We start from the raw sequence: 17,212 nt of genomic DNA, 5'->3' as shown, positions 1-17,212 counted from the left end.
TGCTTGAAAATGTTTTATATGTTCGATTTTATTATTTAATTCTCATTTGAATATGCTTTCCATGTTATGTTTATGTATTTTCATTTTAGATAATAGATTTTTGAAAACATTCATTTTAAAATTTAAGTTTATACTTTTTATTAATATTATGTTTAATATTTTCTTTTTTATTTTTTTGGCATTTTTTTATTTTTCTGACTTTTTATTTTTGCGCCTTGCTTCAAAGAAGCTTGTGCCTTGCCTTGCGCCTTGCGCCTTTTTTGGGCCTTGCACTTTTAAAACACTGGTCTATTGAAAAAACTAGGAAGTTATGCCAACCAAGTCACTTATCCAGATGATGTACTACAGACCCAACCACAGATAGTTGCTACAAACTATCACCTAGATGGGGAGACAATGACTATTTCTAAGGAAGAATATAATCAGTAGGTTGCAGCCTCATCTTCCTCCACCACTACTCTTGCCCGGGCATTAAGTATCAGCTCCACCTGTCTTCTCTCTACCTCATCACCATCTCCATGGGTCATTGACTTAGGAGTTACAAATCACATGTTAGGTACTTCATTTGCCTTTTCTCAATTAAATCCTTTGGCATCTTGCATCCAACATGTTACTCTTGCTAATGGATATAAATCTCTAGTATCTAGGATAGGACATGTGAACCTAGCATCCCAATTGTCTTTATCATCTGTTCTTTATGTACCTCACTTTTGGTTTAGCCTTATGTCTGTGAGTAAGCTTACAAAATCACTAAATTGTTTTGTTACCTTTTATTATGTGTTTTAGGACTTACAAACGAAGAGGCAGATTGGTGGAAGAGTTGAGTTTGGCGATCTTTACTATTTGCAAGGTGACTTAGGACCTACTGCCTTACAGTCTTTCTTTTGGTGTGTCTCCTTTTAGCTTCATTGTCGGTTGGCCCATCCCTCATTGTAGAGTCTTCATGTCATGGTACCTTCACTTCTGACCGACACCAGTTTTGAGTGTGATGCATGTCAACTTAGCAAACATCACCGGGCTGTTTTTCCTCCTTCAGTTATGAGTCGTATGTCTAAATCGTTTCAATTATTTCATTCAGATGTTTGGGGTCTATATCCTGTAGTGTTTTATTTGGAGTTCAAGTACTTTGTTACTTTTGTTGATGACTTTTCAAGGGTTACCTGGTTATATTTGTTAAAGAAGAGATCCAAATTATTTTGTGTATTCAAATCTTTCTTTATGGAAATAAAAACCCAATTTGGCTCTACTATTTGTGTTGTTCAATCTAACAATGCTAAAGAATATCTGTCTTCACCATTTATTGAATTTTACAATGAGAAATGACTAATGAGAAAGACTGGTCCCCTGTCCTTGCAATAAAAAAAAACCTAGATTTGATGCAATATGGATGGCAGCCTGATTATCAGTGTAAGTGCATAGGAGTCTTCACTGGAATTCCAATTTCTTGAAGAAGACTCTTAAGCCACACTAATTCTCCTGTTGCTTGACTCATGGCTCTATACTCAGCTTCTACACTTGATTTAGCTACAACATTTTGCTTTTTGCTCTTCCAGGAAAGAATACTTGTTCTCTAATGAAGTGGCAGTTTACCACAATGACAATGCTAAAGAATACCTGTTCGCTCATGATAATCACCCTGTCTTCGTTAGAGAAAGGATTCAAAGTGGTGACATTGACACACCATTGATGAAGACAAGGGACCAGTTAGCTAATTTATGGACCAAGGCTCTGAATCGTCCTCACATTGATTTCATCACTAACAGGCTGGGTCTAATATGATATATATACTCCAGCTTGAGGGGGAATGTTAGAAGAATAGTCCTTCTGGGTGTATTGGGTGGCAGGAAAGAGATGTCCTTTTATTTTATGTTTTGGACACTCCTGTCCATTATTTATCATAAACAGGAGCACATATGTAACTCAGCACATCTTTAGTACTAATATAAAAGATGGGCCAACTGCTTAGAGTGGATTATGAAGTCTAATCCTTCTCTAAAACAGATTGGTACTTTTCCTCTTTCTCTCTTCTCTATATTCTCTTCTCCTTTCTTCTTTATTTTTTCTGGTTAGAACTCCATTTTAGTTCTGTTGTACCACCTTTCACATTTGAAAAGGAAAAAAAATAATAAAGTATGAGATTTATTGGTCTATTTCATCTTGTGGTGCCCCCTGAAATGGATAAAAGGATTCTAAGCTCCAACTGGTCCATCTGTTTAAGCAGAGACAAATACAGTTTCTCTTATGGATGTATAGAGATGTTTGTTTAATCAATTTATATAGTAGTGAGCTTCTTTGGCCATGGCTACAGCCTGCAAGCAGTGACCAATGCATCATCCATCTTTATTTAAAAGATACAAGAAATTTTAAGATCGTGAAGTAGTAGTCTACATGGGTGCATACTCATGGTTTGAAGGACAAACTGGAGTTGGCAAATGCAATCAAATGATTGAAGGGCCTCATTTGGAGGATGCCTTTTTCGTTTTGTTTTTTTTTTTTTTTTTGCTTGGACAAATTACTTGATTATCTATAAGATAGCAAATCTTTACCCCAAATTAGAGAAGTTCTCTCATCAGTAACATAGAAAAGTTAGTTAAGATATGCTTCCTGCAACAACAAAAAACAATCACCATTCCATGGGAAAAAAAACAAGAAAAAAGAAAAAGAAAAGAGAAGTCTTCACCATCTCAAGAAAGACAAGAAAAATATAGTAAGAAAGCAACCAGCAAAAAGTGGTGGCATGTTGTTGAAATGGTGAAAATTTTGATGGGTACAACAGTGTGAGGTGTGCTCACGGTTCGGTTAACCGAACCGGGGGCTAATTTTTGAAACCAAACCGGGCCGAAACCGAACCGAATTCGATCAGTTAACCAGTTCGGTTAACTGTCAGTTCGGTTTGTCGGTTTTTTGGTTTTTATTATTTACAATATTTATTATAGAAAAATATATAAATACATAATAAAATACTAGAAATACATATAATATTATATTTTAAATAATATATTATATATTTATATATAATCCATATTTATTAATTTGTAATGTATAGAAAATATAAAATATATAATATATAAATATACACAAAACATTTATAAATATATGTATACTGGTCGGTTCAGTTAACCGCTGGTTTTCTATTTTGGTTAACTGAAACAGAACCGGTACCTTCGGTTTTTTAAAATATTGAGCTAAAACCAAACCGACCGGCTTGGTTAACCGAATTTTCGGTTCAGTTTTGGTTGATTTTTTTGTCAGTTCGGTTTTTCGGTTTTTTTGCTCCCCCCTAAAGGTGATTGTGTCATTCAACATGAGAGATAAGGAATGGATCAAACAATGCGAGATGCAAAGAATGGATCAGAAGAAGTACCACTGATGATAATAGGCTCATTTATTACCTCCAAAATAAGCAGACAAGAGGAAGAAGATCAAACAGAGCCTCAGAATTCAAAATATGCAGAAAGGTTTCAGAATAAAACCTGGCCAGTATCAAACAAATTGCAGATGTATATTCCGAAGTCCCGTTGCAGCCACACTATATCCCGATCTGCTCCATGCATGACCTAATTAAGCATGACAAACAATGAAGTAACAATCTCAAATGCCAAACATGTTTACATAGAATAACGAGATCACACCTTTTTCTTAGAGGGGTCTTTGAATATTTCCCTTAGATGAGGACCAATATGAACACGAAGTTTTAGTGTGTCTACTACAAAATCTTCCATTCTCGTAGAAATTTGCATCAAGCAAGTCATTCCTTGGAAGGACCTATACTGGTTGTGTTCCAAATCAACCTAGAAAATAGCATACGAATAATGATTAATCTTGTAAGGACAAAAAGATCTTCATTTTAAATTAATAAGAAAAAGGCATCTTTACTTTGAACTGTTTGACAAGCTTCAAAACAATTGACCTCCAATTCATCAAAAGCAAATACTTAGAGTTCTTAAATAAAATTCAGCAACAAGTTGAGGACCAATGGATGAGAAACCTATCTCCGGTGACAAGATGAGGAACAGTACCTGCTGACAATGTTGCAGGTTGTGAGGATCAAGCTAGCCAATTTTTTAAGGTGATTAAAACACAGAAGGTCTAATAATCAAGTAAACCCATCTCTAGCTCTCCTGGACAGGTTCCTTATCTACACCAAGTGGGAGGATAAATGCCCAAATTCTCTACAAGAAGCATTACCTACACCCCTTTTTCTGATCATATACCATTGATTCTTGATTATGGTGGGGTGAGAAAGAAGCCCAACCTGTTCAGCCTAGAACAGATGTGGTTAGAAGAATATGGATTCTGTAGGAAATCCCAGGAATGGTGGAATAATCCCAGAGTCGAAGGAAAAGAAAGCTAGGTCATGAGGAAGAAGTTTCAGGAGTTAAAGAAGAAAATTAATGGATGATGCAAGAAACACTGTGGTAAGGTGGAAACTAGACTCCAACAATGCTTGAAATTTGGCAGGGAAGAGGGAAGAGGGGGGTTCTTTGAAGAACTGAGCAAGAACAAGAACCTGGCAAAATTGAACTATAATAAGCCAGTTTACAAGGAGTCAAATAGAGACAAATATTGAGGGTGAGATGGTTAAACAAGGCAAAAATAATAATGTCAATAGGGATTTGATAGCTAATGCAAAGAAAAGGAGAAACCAAAAAGTAACTAGCTGTCAATAGGGATTTGACAGTAGAGGAGTTAGTGGAAAAGACAATTGTTGATTTTTAGAAGAATCTATACAAGGAACCTTGCAAGATCGGACAAAAATTAGATGGATGGAGTTTGACACTTTGATTGACAGCCAAGCGGCAGAGTCAGAAACCCCCATACAGAAGACGAAGCAAAGAAACTGATAGCTGGGATGGAGAGGGACAAGGCCCCAGGCCCAAACATGTTCAACATTCTTTTTTACAAGAAGTGCTGGGACATGGTGGGAGAGGACTTGATGAATGTGTTGACTGAATTACATGCTTTGGCAGCACTAGGAAGAAGCCTCAATTCTATGTTTTATTGCACTCATACCAAAAAGGGGGCAGTTCAACTCAAAGAACTTCAAACCAATTAGTCAGATTGACAGTGTCTAAAGACTATACCAAAATTGCTGACCTCAAGAATGAAAAACATCATGGAGTCGATTACCCCTACGTTTCAACGAGCTTTTGTACACAATATCAAATTCTGGACAGTGTACTAATTGCTAATGAACTGGTTGACCCCAGAAAAAGATGTGTGAGGAATGGATTTATATGTAAGGTCAACCTTGAGAAAGCATACAACCATGTCAATTGAGGTTTTTTAGAATGTGCTTCAAAGAAAGCACTTCGGACAGAAATGGAGGATTGTGTAAAAGTATGCATCTCAAACCCTCTTTTCAACACTTGCTAATAAACCAGCTAAAGGAATATACCATAGTTCTCAAGGTTTGAGACAAGGTGACCTGCTCTCACCTTATTTATCCCTTTGCATCATGGAGGATTTGGGTAAAGATGATGGGAAAGGTTTGTTTAGGAAAGCTCATAAAAAAAAGAGTTGTTTAGGAAATTTTGCTAGAAGATTTTCAAGTGGGTAATAGCTTAAGAGTTGCTCTTTTTCAATATGATGATGACACACTCTTTTTCTACGATACATGAAGGGATCAGATTTTAATTTATCAAAAAATAAAAGAAGGGTTTAGATTTTAAATCAGTGGCATCTACTATGCTGGTTTGAAGGGGTATCAATGCTTCAGGTCAATCTATCTATAAGTGAAATGATGACTGTCAGGAGAGGTGCAGAATTTGGATCAACTATCCTCAGCTATGGGGTACAAGATTGGGAGACTTCCATCTAAATATTTGTGCTTGAAATTGGGAGCCAGATGCATAGCCAAAAGTCTATGGATCTAGTAGTGGAGACGGTGGAAAGAAAGCCAGAATCATGGAAGACAAAGTATTTATCGAAAGGAAGCAAACTGACACTGATCGAAAGTGTGTTCCCTAGCCTCCCAACCTATACAAGGGACTTCTTATGCAAAGGGTATAAGGATACTTTAGTTGACTAGGGGAAGGTGTGAACAGCAACAAACAGGTGCAGTTTAGGCATGAGACACTTAAAAGTCACCAATGTTTCTCTACTGGGCAGATGGCTTTGGCATTTCACCATGGACCTCAAAGGTCTTTGGAAGAAAGCTATCATAGCAAAATATGGTTTAAGCAGACGGGGCACCAATGACTCAATTCAGCCTCATTGATATTTGGTAGGATGGGTGTATGCAAAGCTAACCCTCATTTGATTCAAGGGTCAAATACAAGGTGGGCGATAGTAGCAAAATCGTTTTTTGGAGAGACGGTGCACTGCGGACAGTTCCGAAACAAGAGCTCAAAAGACAAGAGGGTGCTGCGGACAGTTCCGAAACACAGCAAATTAATAGTCTTCTTCAAGGAAATCATCTTCTCCGCCTTCCTCATTCCTTACCTCTCCTCCTTCCCCAGGAGCAATCTTCCTTGAGCTTTCTACCCTCTTTACTTTTTCAAAAAACTTCGAAAGCCCTTCTAGTGAACTCATCTCCTCCCCAAAAAAAACAGACCTAAGCTCTTACCCACCTGAATTTCCCTGTCGACTAGACAATTAGGCCCTGTTTGGCAACGTTCCATGAGAACGTTTCTATCGTTCCCGGTGTTCTCGCAGAGCAGGAATGCGTTTGGTACAAAAAAAAAATGAAAGAAACAATCTATTTTCACGTGAGAACACCCAAAGAACGTGTTCTTTGGGAGTGATAAACCGACACTCTCAAAGAATGTGTTCCCAGAGAATGTGTGGTTATCACAACATTAATGCATATTAATGACCACGTGTCATCAATTCCCACATGAGAGAAGGGGTATGTTTGGTATTTCACACGAAATGATAGAAACAAGCCCTAAACAACCACCTTTCATTCATTCGACACTACCTCATTGCCATTGCACATCTCAGAGGAAGGAACTCCCTTGGCTCCTGTTGCGTCAAAAACCGGACAACAAGCGAACGGTACAAATCCCTGGCGACATTTCCAACCAGATTCATGGAAACAGGTAGGTGCATTCCTTCTCGTCGTACCTTGTTTACTCATTATTGCTCTAGCTAGATTCAACCAAACTAATCTCCGACAACAATCATCTCTAACAGATATTGAGTTTCTATCATCTGAATTCATTTGTTCACATCAAGAAATAGTTTCATTATCCAAACGCCATTCCTGTTTCTGTAGAACAAAAATGCGTTCTCGATAAACATTTTGCCAAGCGCCTCTTTACTCCCGAGGAAAAAGAAATAAAATTCTTATTCTAGCACAGGAATTTCAAAAAGAACAGGAATAGGTGGAAGCATTGCCAAACAGGGCCTTAATCTCCACTTTTTCCCCTTCTTACCTCCTCACCAATGCATTTGTAAAGAAAACACCAATTTGGGGACAAGCACAATTAAGGCCTTTTCTTATACACCTTGTCCAAAGTATCAACCTTCCCAAGGAACACTTCCGAGCAAAAACCGGAGACCAATGGGGGAATGGGCTTAGTCCAAACTTCCTTAACAGGAAAAGGGTAAAGAGACAGAGGCCAAGCAAACGATTTTGAAAAAAGAAGCAAATGAAAAGGAACCTTTAGACAAAGGGAACCAAACCCTTTCATCGACTTAAGGGGGTTCAGACAAACATTAGCCAAGAGAAGCAAGAATTCTGTCACACAAGTCAATTCTGCCACCCTTAAACCTCTTTTAAACCCTAAATCCCAATTTCATTGACTTAAGGGGGTTCAGACAAACATTAGCCAAGAGAAGCAAGAAGACTGTCACACAAGTCAATTCTGCCTCCCTTAGACCTCTTCTAAACCCTAAATCCCAATTCAAAGAATCAATGGTGATAGGAGAAGAAATACACTTGGCCACAATCTCATTCTTCCTCAGGGAAACCAAATAGAGAGAAGGAAATAAATCCTCAAGGGCTGAACTACCCACCCAAATGTCTTCCCAAAACCTCACCAAATTCCCACAACAAACACCATACCTGATATAACAAAGGAATTGAGAGTGAATCCTTGAAATCACTTTCCACGATGAAGCAAAGTAGCCTAACGAGATGAGCCAACATCCCAACCATGTATACTACTTATAACCTCCTGTCACAAGGACCCTCTCTCTCAAGGCCACCTCCAAAGCCATTTGCCCAACAAATACGTATTCTTACACATTAAGTTTCCTAGGCCCAAACCACCCTGCTCTTTATTCCTACAGACCAAATCCCATCTTACTAAGTGATCCCTTTTCTCCTCCCCAGGTTCACAAAGAAAATTCCTCATCAGTCTCTCTAACCTCTTTGCTTCCTTAACAGGGACTCTAAAGATAAAAGAGAAAATAAACTAGTAAGTTGGCTAAAGTGGCCCTAATCAATTTAACTCAACTTTCCAAGGAGATTGAATTCTTCTTCCATGAGGCCAACCTTTTTTCAAACTTTTTTTGAATGATCAAAAAGAAATTTCATTAAATTGAAAAAAAGGAAGTACATCTCAACACCATTGGTTGTCAAGTTGACACACCAGATACACACTAGAAATCAAATTGAAAAAGAGTCTTCATTACAAGGTTGTAAATCAAGGGTGCTCTAGATTCAAACTTCTCCAACACCGGATTCCAAAAACGACTCTCTTTATGGTTGCACCAAGAGGAGACATAAGTAGGACATAGGCCAAGAGATGGGGCAATCTAAGCACTCTGCAATAGACCCAACAACCCTATCCTCCGGATTAATGCCCACTACACAACTTTTGGGCCAATTAATCTTCAAATTGGATACACTTTCAAACAAAAGTATCAAATCCTTAAGGTTCCTCACCCTCTATAAACCATCCCCTTCACAAAAGATTATATCAAAAAATTGGAGGTGGGTGATTGGAAGATTGCTCCTACCAATTCTCCAACCCTTAAAAGGCATCATCATCATCTGCTTTTGAAATTAGTCAGCTAAGCACATCAGCTACAAGGGTGAAAAGGAAGGGGTGATAAAGGGTAAACCTTGTCTTAGTCCTCTAGAGGCTGGAAAGAAAATCTTTACAACACCACTAACTAGCACGGAGTAATGGCAAGAGCTTATACACCCAAAAATTCATTTACACCACCTTTCTCATGGCCTTCAAACCCAATTGGTGTGTTCCAAAATTAGGGGGTTTGCTTTTGAGGGGTTGTCATCTGAGAGAGTTAAGTATGAAAGGGTAATGTTGTGAGGCTGTATTCTGCATGCTATTTTCCGGCCATCATGAATAAAAAGAAATACTTGTACTTTTGAATAGAAGAACCCTGTTGAAGCAGTTGATCTATTCCTAACCCTATGTGGAGCTAGTGGATTTGTGGCTCACAAATCACTCGTTATTCAGGGATATGCACAGAACTCATACTGACTTTTTATTATTTTTTAAACACTAATGTTCCAGACCTGCTGTTTTGTACAGAATTGCATTGTACAGGGGCTTATTATATAGCTATGGTCATTAATACAATACTTCTTCAAAAAAAAAAAGTTCTTTAATAAAATAAAAAGGTGTCCATATACTTCTCATTCCAGAAGGAAATGGATCTTTAGAACAATTAAAGTGCAGTAATATGATATAGTATAATATAATGGATCTCTAAAGGACTCAGCAACACGTTAACTATAAGATATCATTGACCATGTATATTAAAAAACAGTCAATCCTGCTCTATGCAGTCTACATAATTAAATCACTTGCTAGAGAGGGATTTGGGCATCCTTCCACTATATACTTGGTTTCCTTAATATTAGTTCTGCTTTTCCTTACCAAAGAGCACTTCAACTTCACTTTCCGTGGTTTAAAATGTCCCTAATTTCCTAAATATTTTCATGACATATATCCATTTCCATGGGTAGTGACACGAAATTTTACTAGAATCAACATATTCCCCAATGAACACTACCAGAACTATATGGAGTACAAGAGATGGTTTCCACAACATATTCCATTTCCACATCCATGTATAGCATCATGAAACTTTGCTGGAATCAACATATTCCCCAGTGAATACTACCAACACTATAAAGAGTACAAGAGATAGTATTATAACATAAGTTGGTGACAATATTGTAGATATGTAGAGCAACAATACTATTGCCTTCCTAACTTACATGATTACCATTTTTAGCTAGCTCAATATTCTTTATCAGCAAAAAAATTGTCATTAATTAAAATATGTGGAGTTGATTACAGACTGATGACCTAATAGTCATCCCAAGGATTACAACCCAAGTTACAATGAGGCCCAATATAGTTGCTGCCTTGCATCCCCTTGTTTGGAGCTCAATAATCATTTCAAACATGAAGTTAAATGTTGGCCTCCAGATTTGAGCTACCCATGAAGTAACAATGTTGGCCACCAGATCGTTGTGTAGCTATGGTATATCATATCATGGTATATATATATATATATAAACTAACAAAAGTAAATAGAACGTGGTTTATCTGCTTTCTCTTGTCTCTTTGATATTTTATCACCTTGGATTGTAATTTTTTCCTTTTTTTGATTATTGAAATTTAATTCATTACTCAAAAGAAATATCTGTTACAAATAAGCCAAGAGAGAACCAGCAGAAGTTCGCATGATCTTTAACCATTCTACTTTCTCTTGGCCTACAAAAAGAGGGAGACTTATGTGGAAATGTTCTCGCACTGCACTGATTTGGACTCTTTGGGAAGAAAGAAATGCTAGAATTTTTCAAGAAAAGGAAATGAGCAGTCAGGAATTGAAAGACTGTGTGTTGCATAGGGCAATACTTTGGCTGAAGACTTTGGAAATCTTTCACCAATTCTCTTTTAATGACCTTTGGAGAAATTGGTCGGCAATAGCAAGGTGTTCACCCTTAAAAGACAAAGTTAATTGCAAGTTGGTCTCCTCCATCTGAAGGCTCATTGAAGTTGAACTTTGATGGAAGTAGCATGGGTAATCCAGGATTATCTGGAATGGGGGGTGTTTTGAGAAATGAGAATGGAGAGATTGTGTTGCTCTACTCGGGTCCTTTAGGAGTTGGAGACTCTATCAGGGCAGAGCTATTGGCTGGGGTACAACACATCTAATAATTGAAGGGAATTCCAAGGTGGTGGTGGGCTGGTTGAAAAATCCTGAAGATGCTATATGGTGCTACAAGAACGAAATGAAGAAATTCAGTTGGTTGACAGGGAATATGTTGGTCTCTTTATAGTGGGTGGGGAGATCAGCAAATACTTTGTCAGATGTGTTAGCCAAGCAAGGGGTAAGTAGGGAAGAATTGTATGGGCTCAACTGTGATTCCTGTATTTCTTTCCCAGTTTACTTGTAAGATTCAAGGAGGGGCTGCAGCTCGCACCTCTCCTGAGATGTTGTATGAATTCACAACTCTAAATCAGTTTTTGAATTAATAAAATTTACTATTCCTCATAAAAAAAATAAGCCCAGAGAGAGGCTCAAGGTGCAGCCTCACTTTTTTCCATTTCTTTCCTTCTTTATGCTTTTCTTTACTATCAAAATCAGGGGGTTTAGAACCCGAAGAGAAAAAAGAAGCAAAAAGAAACTGCCACAGCATATAGCCATATACACACGCATCATGTTTGGGAAGGAGTTACTAGTTTGCCATAATATAAAACCCACATAACTGCCTAGTATTTGACAACCTTGATAGCAGCCAGCTTGAAAACCATAACTGTAAAATTGTATAGTGCAGGATAAGATCAATATGGGCATGACTTACTGCAAACTCATTCACTTCACGCAATTTGGCAGCTAACTCCTTCAAATCCTTGACATCTTCCACAAGCTTAAAAGGTGTACTCTCTAATGGGAGTGGTTTTACTGGTTCAACATTCCCAGTTTTTCTATCAACAAAATCCCGCTCTGAGAGTTCTTCCTGTATAAACAAGGAAACCATGAAATGTGAATCCCAAATAAGCAAAATGAATACCTAATTAAGCAAGCTACCGCAAAGATCAACACAAAGAAGGAAAATAACAAACTAGACCATTACAAACAAGTAAAACAAAGTTGACAAAAGGATGCATAGGTGAAACTGACAATGTAATAGCATCTAAGTACACCATTCATCATACAAAGAATACTTTGTACTCGACCAAAAAGGCCATATATGAAATTGGCAACTCACATTGTAGTTAGTATGAGGAAACTAACAAAGATGACATAGTAGATCAACAGTTAGCAATATCTGTGTTGATTAAACCCTAACAAATAAGAAAATAATAAAAAGAAATTAATATATAAACACACAAAAGGAATATTTTAGTTATTGATAAAAAAATGAATATTTTAGTTTAATAATCTATTTTATAATTATAATCTCAAAAAAATTAAGAATATAAAAGTATTTTATAACACAATATACAAAACTGCTTGGCGACTAGGCTAGGCGAGCCTCCAAGGGCACCTTGTTGCATAGGCATCGCCTTGACAACTATGGTAACTATTTTCTCATTATAGTAGCAACTCTCTTTTTTTTTTTTGATAGTTGAAAGATAAATTTATTAACCAAAAGATTGGGAAGTTACAAGCAACCAAAGGAGAGGCACGAGATGCAACCACTCCTTTAAAAGATCAAAAATTCTCAAAGTTAATCAAAGTACAAATTACAAGGTAGCACAAAATAAGGAATCCCGAGAAGGCCCTTGTTTAGCAAAGGAATAGGCCAAACTATTTGTCATTCTGCCCACCCATTGAATTCTAACGGTCATACTTTTAGTTGGCCATTTGACCTTTTTGAGAAGATCCCTGTAGCACTAAATGACAGAATCTGGGTCAAATAGCCACGCCACAACCACCTTAAAATCACATTCAATTAATAAATTCTCCACCCCATGCTGGTGTGCAAGTTGGGATCCCTCGCTTACTTTCAGGAAATAGGATTTCAATTCTTCACCTTAAAGGAATGTGGTCAGGCTAGAGTCTTCCCCCCCCCTTCAAACACGTGGTTTCCCAGTTTTACAGGAAATAGGATTTCAATTCAACTTCCCACTTTTTCAGGAAATTGTATTTCAATTCATTCATGGGATAAGCCCACCTTGGTTACTTTCAGGAAACAAATTGTCAATCCTGTGTAATCTAAATTTCAAAAAATGTTTTCAACCACCTCAGTACCTCACCATCACGTTCACGTCAAAGACTACATGACATCCACCAACAGTCTACATTCTCAGTCAATTTGCTTATCATTCTCCCTCTGAACCGCCTATCGTTCTCAGTTAATCTGCATCAAGTCTGCAATTTTTCAGGTATCAACTATACCTATCATTCTCCCTCTGATCACTCTTCTTCTGATCTGAACTATTCAAAATTTTCTACAGTCTCTGGACCAAATCTGTATCAATTGTGCAATTTCTCAAAGTAACTCTCCCTCTGATCATTCTTCTTTCTAATCTGAACTATTCGAAAATTTCTATAGATAGGCATTTTTCTAAAACTTCATAAATTTCTATAGATATGCATTGGATAAAGAGCCATTGTATGTGGATTATTTGACTTTCAAGTCAAATTCAATTATGTCATCTTAAACTGCTATTGTATAAGTGGTAAGTTCTATTGTTTTAGGTACATATATGGTAAATATGACTTAAAATAACACTTTTCTATATATTTTGTCTTTTAGCATACCTACATTTAATTTTTGACAAGTTTGTAAAAAAATAGAAATACTCTTACGATTTACTATATGTTTCACAATTCGATTTGATTCAATTTTCTCTATGATTTTAGATACAATTACTATTTTCAGAACATTTGTTGAAGGGATTGACCAAAGAGGTAAGAAGGGGAGAGAATGAAAAGCATGATAAAGTGGAGGTAATTCTCTTGGAAATGTCCAAAAAAATGAAACTGAAAAAGTTGAGGAGATTCAGGGGAGAACAATAAGTGTCCCAAGAGAGGAAATTGAAAAGAAAAAACTTGAAGAACATCAAGGGGAAGAATAAGGGTGGAGGGGATAGGAGTTAAGGTTGTTGGTGGTAATGATTGCAACCAAGGAGGAGGGGTGAGTTAGGAGGGGAAGAGTTAGGAGGGGAAGGCAAATGTGAACCTCGTTTAGAAGGGAGGGTTGTAGAAGCGGAAAAAGGGAGAAGTGGAGGAAAAGAGGTGTTGATGGGGAGAGAACCAAAGTGGGATTAACAAGGGAAAGGAACCAGTGGAGGAGTTAGCAAACAGATTGGGCTTGAAAGCAGATTCCACGAAGGAACTTAAATCTTATTTTAGGAAAGCTAAGGAGGTGGGTAAGGTGGGAGGCAAGAAGAAGAAAAGGAAAATGAATAGAGATGTCTTTACCCTTGTTTCTCAATCAAATCAAGTATGATTTATCCTCTAGCAATGGGGTGTAAATCTGGAAAGATGTTTGGATTCGAGAGTCCATGTTTAAATAGGTTTTCCTTCTTCTTATGCCATCTCTACTCTTAAAAATAAATCAAACTCTGAGTTTGTCTACCTTCTCCTTCTCTTGGTCTTGTTTGAATTTGGGCTTTAGAAGGAATCTGAGAGAGTCTGAGTTAGGTCCTAATTTTGGTCTTTTGAACTTGTTGGATGGAGTGTCTCTTGACAACTCAGAAATGGATAAACATTTGAGGGTACCAAATTCTAAGGGTAAATTTTCTTGTAGGTCCTTTTTTAATATGTTGGTTAGGGAACCCCCCCCCCCCCTTCAGGTCCCTTCCTGTGATGTGTTACAAAAGAAAAGACCAAGCCGACCGCTTTCTCCTAGCTGGTGCATCTTGTGCAAATTGAATGGTGAGACTGTTTTCCCCATTAATCTCCTGTCATTGGCTTGTTATATTAGGAATTGGTTTTCTGTTCTTTTTGGTTGTATGAGATTCTCCTGGGATATTAACTAGTTCTTAAAATATCATCTAATGCTGAACGCAGACATCATAAAATTGCAAATAATTTCTAGACACCAACACCTATTGAGACACATCAATTAAGATTAAGAAATTGACCTAAACAAGGATTAAGTTACTGCAGGAAAATATATCACAGATGCAATCAAAATCAAGATGAATACCAGTTTTTAAACTATCCAATTATGCCTCTATATAATCATTCAAGTCTTCCTCAACACTCACCAAAAAAAGGCTTCCAGACCTATTCATTTGAACTGTACACCATGAAAGAAGAAGCTATTCATAAATTCTTTTATCAACATATGTCCTAATACATCTATATTTAAAGGCATAGAATATTTTCTTCTTGGTGACTTATGGAAGACATGTCACCAACACTATACATAAGCAAGAACCATGAAAAGAAACAATCAACTCGAACTAAAGTTATGTGATGGGAGTAATCAAATAAAAACCAACCAGAGGATGTAAAAATCTACTCCCATCCTCGCTTTTGCGCAACCAGACATGGTCGAAAGGCTGATTCGAGTTGTTAACCAATATACTGAATTCATCTTGAGGTCGAGGAATGGTTGGTATATGGAATGGCACGCGCGGTCGTGCCCCAGTAGTTTTTTTGTCCCTCGAAGCCACTTTAACCGCCGTGGAAGGATTTGAATCATGCTCCTCCTTTTTCTCCATACTACGACTAACTCCCTTTTTCTTCTTCCCATAAACCAACTGAAACCCATCGTCAGTATTCATCGAACTCATACTCCTCCCGCTTTCCTCTTCTTTCTTCCTCAATCTCTGAAACTCATCCATCGAAACATCACATCTCTCAAGGACCTCGTCACTAACATTAACCAGCCAATCATAAGCTTCCTCTGAATCCTCCGGAAAAATCAATTCTTTCCCCCAAAGTGACCTCGACGAACCAATGCTTTTCAACAACGATTCAGACTTTTCGGCTATTTCCCTAATAGGTGTCTTGAACTCGTCGAAGTTGTAAAAGAAATGAAAATCCTTGTCCGAAGGAATACCTCTTGAAGAACCTGAAAGCTTCGCAATCGAAGATGATAAAGGACCAGTAGCCAACGCTTGCAGAGTCTCCGCCTTTTTCTTCGATGACTTCTCCATCCCCATCTCCATTGCTTCGCTGCCCATTTGCATCAAGAAGAAAACGATTGTCTAGGGTTTCGATTCAGCAGCCACCGCAGGTTCAAGAATATATGTATCGAGCATAGAACATTTGTGTACGGATCTAGAGTTCGTACTTTCTAGGGCCTCTCTTGGTTTATGGTTTAGGGTTTAAGTGCCGCCATCAACCATTAGAACGACCTCCAAACATTTTCTCTGGTTTTGCTTTTCAAAGTCCATACGAAACGTGGAATAAGAAGTAATAAAGCTCGCTCTCTAACCTCTCTCTGCAATTTTGGATTAATCGTTCAATCCACTTTAGGACTTGATTAGCGCATTGTTTTACCGTCACGTAGGGGTGCAATTTGGGCGGGCTCAACCCGAACCCGCTCCAATTTAATCCGGTTTTTTGCACGGAGTTTAGTTGGATTTTCGAACCTCAGGTTGGGCCTAGGCATGAAAAATCATGTTATAATAATCTATATCTCTATTAAGGTTATGTTTGGTTTGAAAACATAGGAAAACTTATGTAAGGTTTGTAAAGATTTCCCTATATTTTCCTTCCTTTCACTACTTTTTCCTTCAAAGCAAACATAGCCTAAAAGAATGTGGTTAAGCTAAAGTTTGCCCCCTTCAAACATGTGGTTTCCAGTTTTACAGGAAATAGGATTTTAATTTAACTTATTCCCAGTTTTGCAAGAAATAGTATTTCAATTCATTCATGGGATAAGCCCACCTTGCTTACTTTCAGGAAACAAATTCTCAATTTTGTGTGTCATCTAAATTTCAAAAAATTATGTTCACATCCAAGATTGCACATGACATCCACCAACAATCTGCATTCTCAATCAATATGCTTATCATTCTCCATCTAAATCGACCTATCATTCTCTCTCTGAACTACCAATCATTCTCAATCAGTCTACATCAAATCTGCAATTTTTAAGGTATCGACTATACTTGTTATTTTCCCTCTTACATTCTTCTTTTGATATGAACTATTCGAAATGTTCTACAATCTCTGCACCAAATCTATATCAATTGTGCAATTTCTCAAAGTTACTCTCCCTACCATTCTTCTTTCTAATCTGAACTATTCAAAAATTTATACAGTCTCTAGACCAAATCTGCATCAATTGTGCAATTTCTCAAAGTTACAGTTTCTGCAATTCGCTTTTTATTTTACCCATCCACTTTGGTTTGCAGGGTGGTCTTTT

The 17,212-nt window shown here is 37.5% G+C and overlaps 1 protein-coding gene across 2 annotated transcripts in view; it reads right to left on the bottom strand.

Moving 5' to 3' along the window:
* Positions 1-16,310, bottom strand: part of LOC104587716 (Polynucleotidyl transferase, ribonuclease H fold protein with HRDC domain-containing protein) — a 72,381-nt gene extending 56,071 nt beyond the window's left edge. Inside the window, exons 1-4 of one of the 2 annotated variants that reach the window (XM_010245429.3) lie at positions 15,336-16,310; positions 11,738-11,893; positions 3,633-3,791; positions 3,474-3,557 (exon numbers count right to left, since the gene is read on the bottom strand). In XM_010245429.3, the coding sequence (XP_010243731.1) occupies positions 3,474-3,557; positions 3,633-3,791; positions 11,738-11,893; positions 15,336-16,028 (1,092 nt within the window). In that variant the 5' untranslated portion in view covers positions 16,029-16,310. The remainder of the gene's footprint in view (positions 1-3,473; positions 3,558-3,632; positions 3,792-11,737; positions 11,894-15,335) is intronic. The other variant, XM_088889372.1, reaches the window with a different exon arrangement.
* Positions 16,311-17,212: the final 902 nt, after the last annotated feature.

This window comes from Nelumbo nucifera, chromosome 6 (genome assembly GCF_055504915.1).
Source record: "Nelumbo nucifera cultivar China Antique chromosome 6, China Antique-T2T, whole genome shotgun sequence".
NCBI lineage: Eukaryota > Viridiplantae > Streptophyta > Magnoliopsida > Proteales > Nelumbonaceae > Nelumbo > Nelumbo nucifera.
This window is presented reverse-complemented; position numbering and strand designations above follow the sequence as displayed.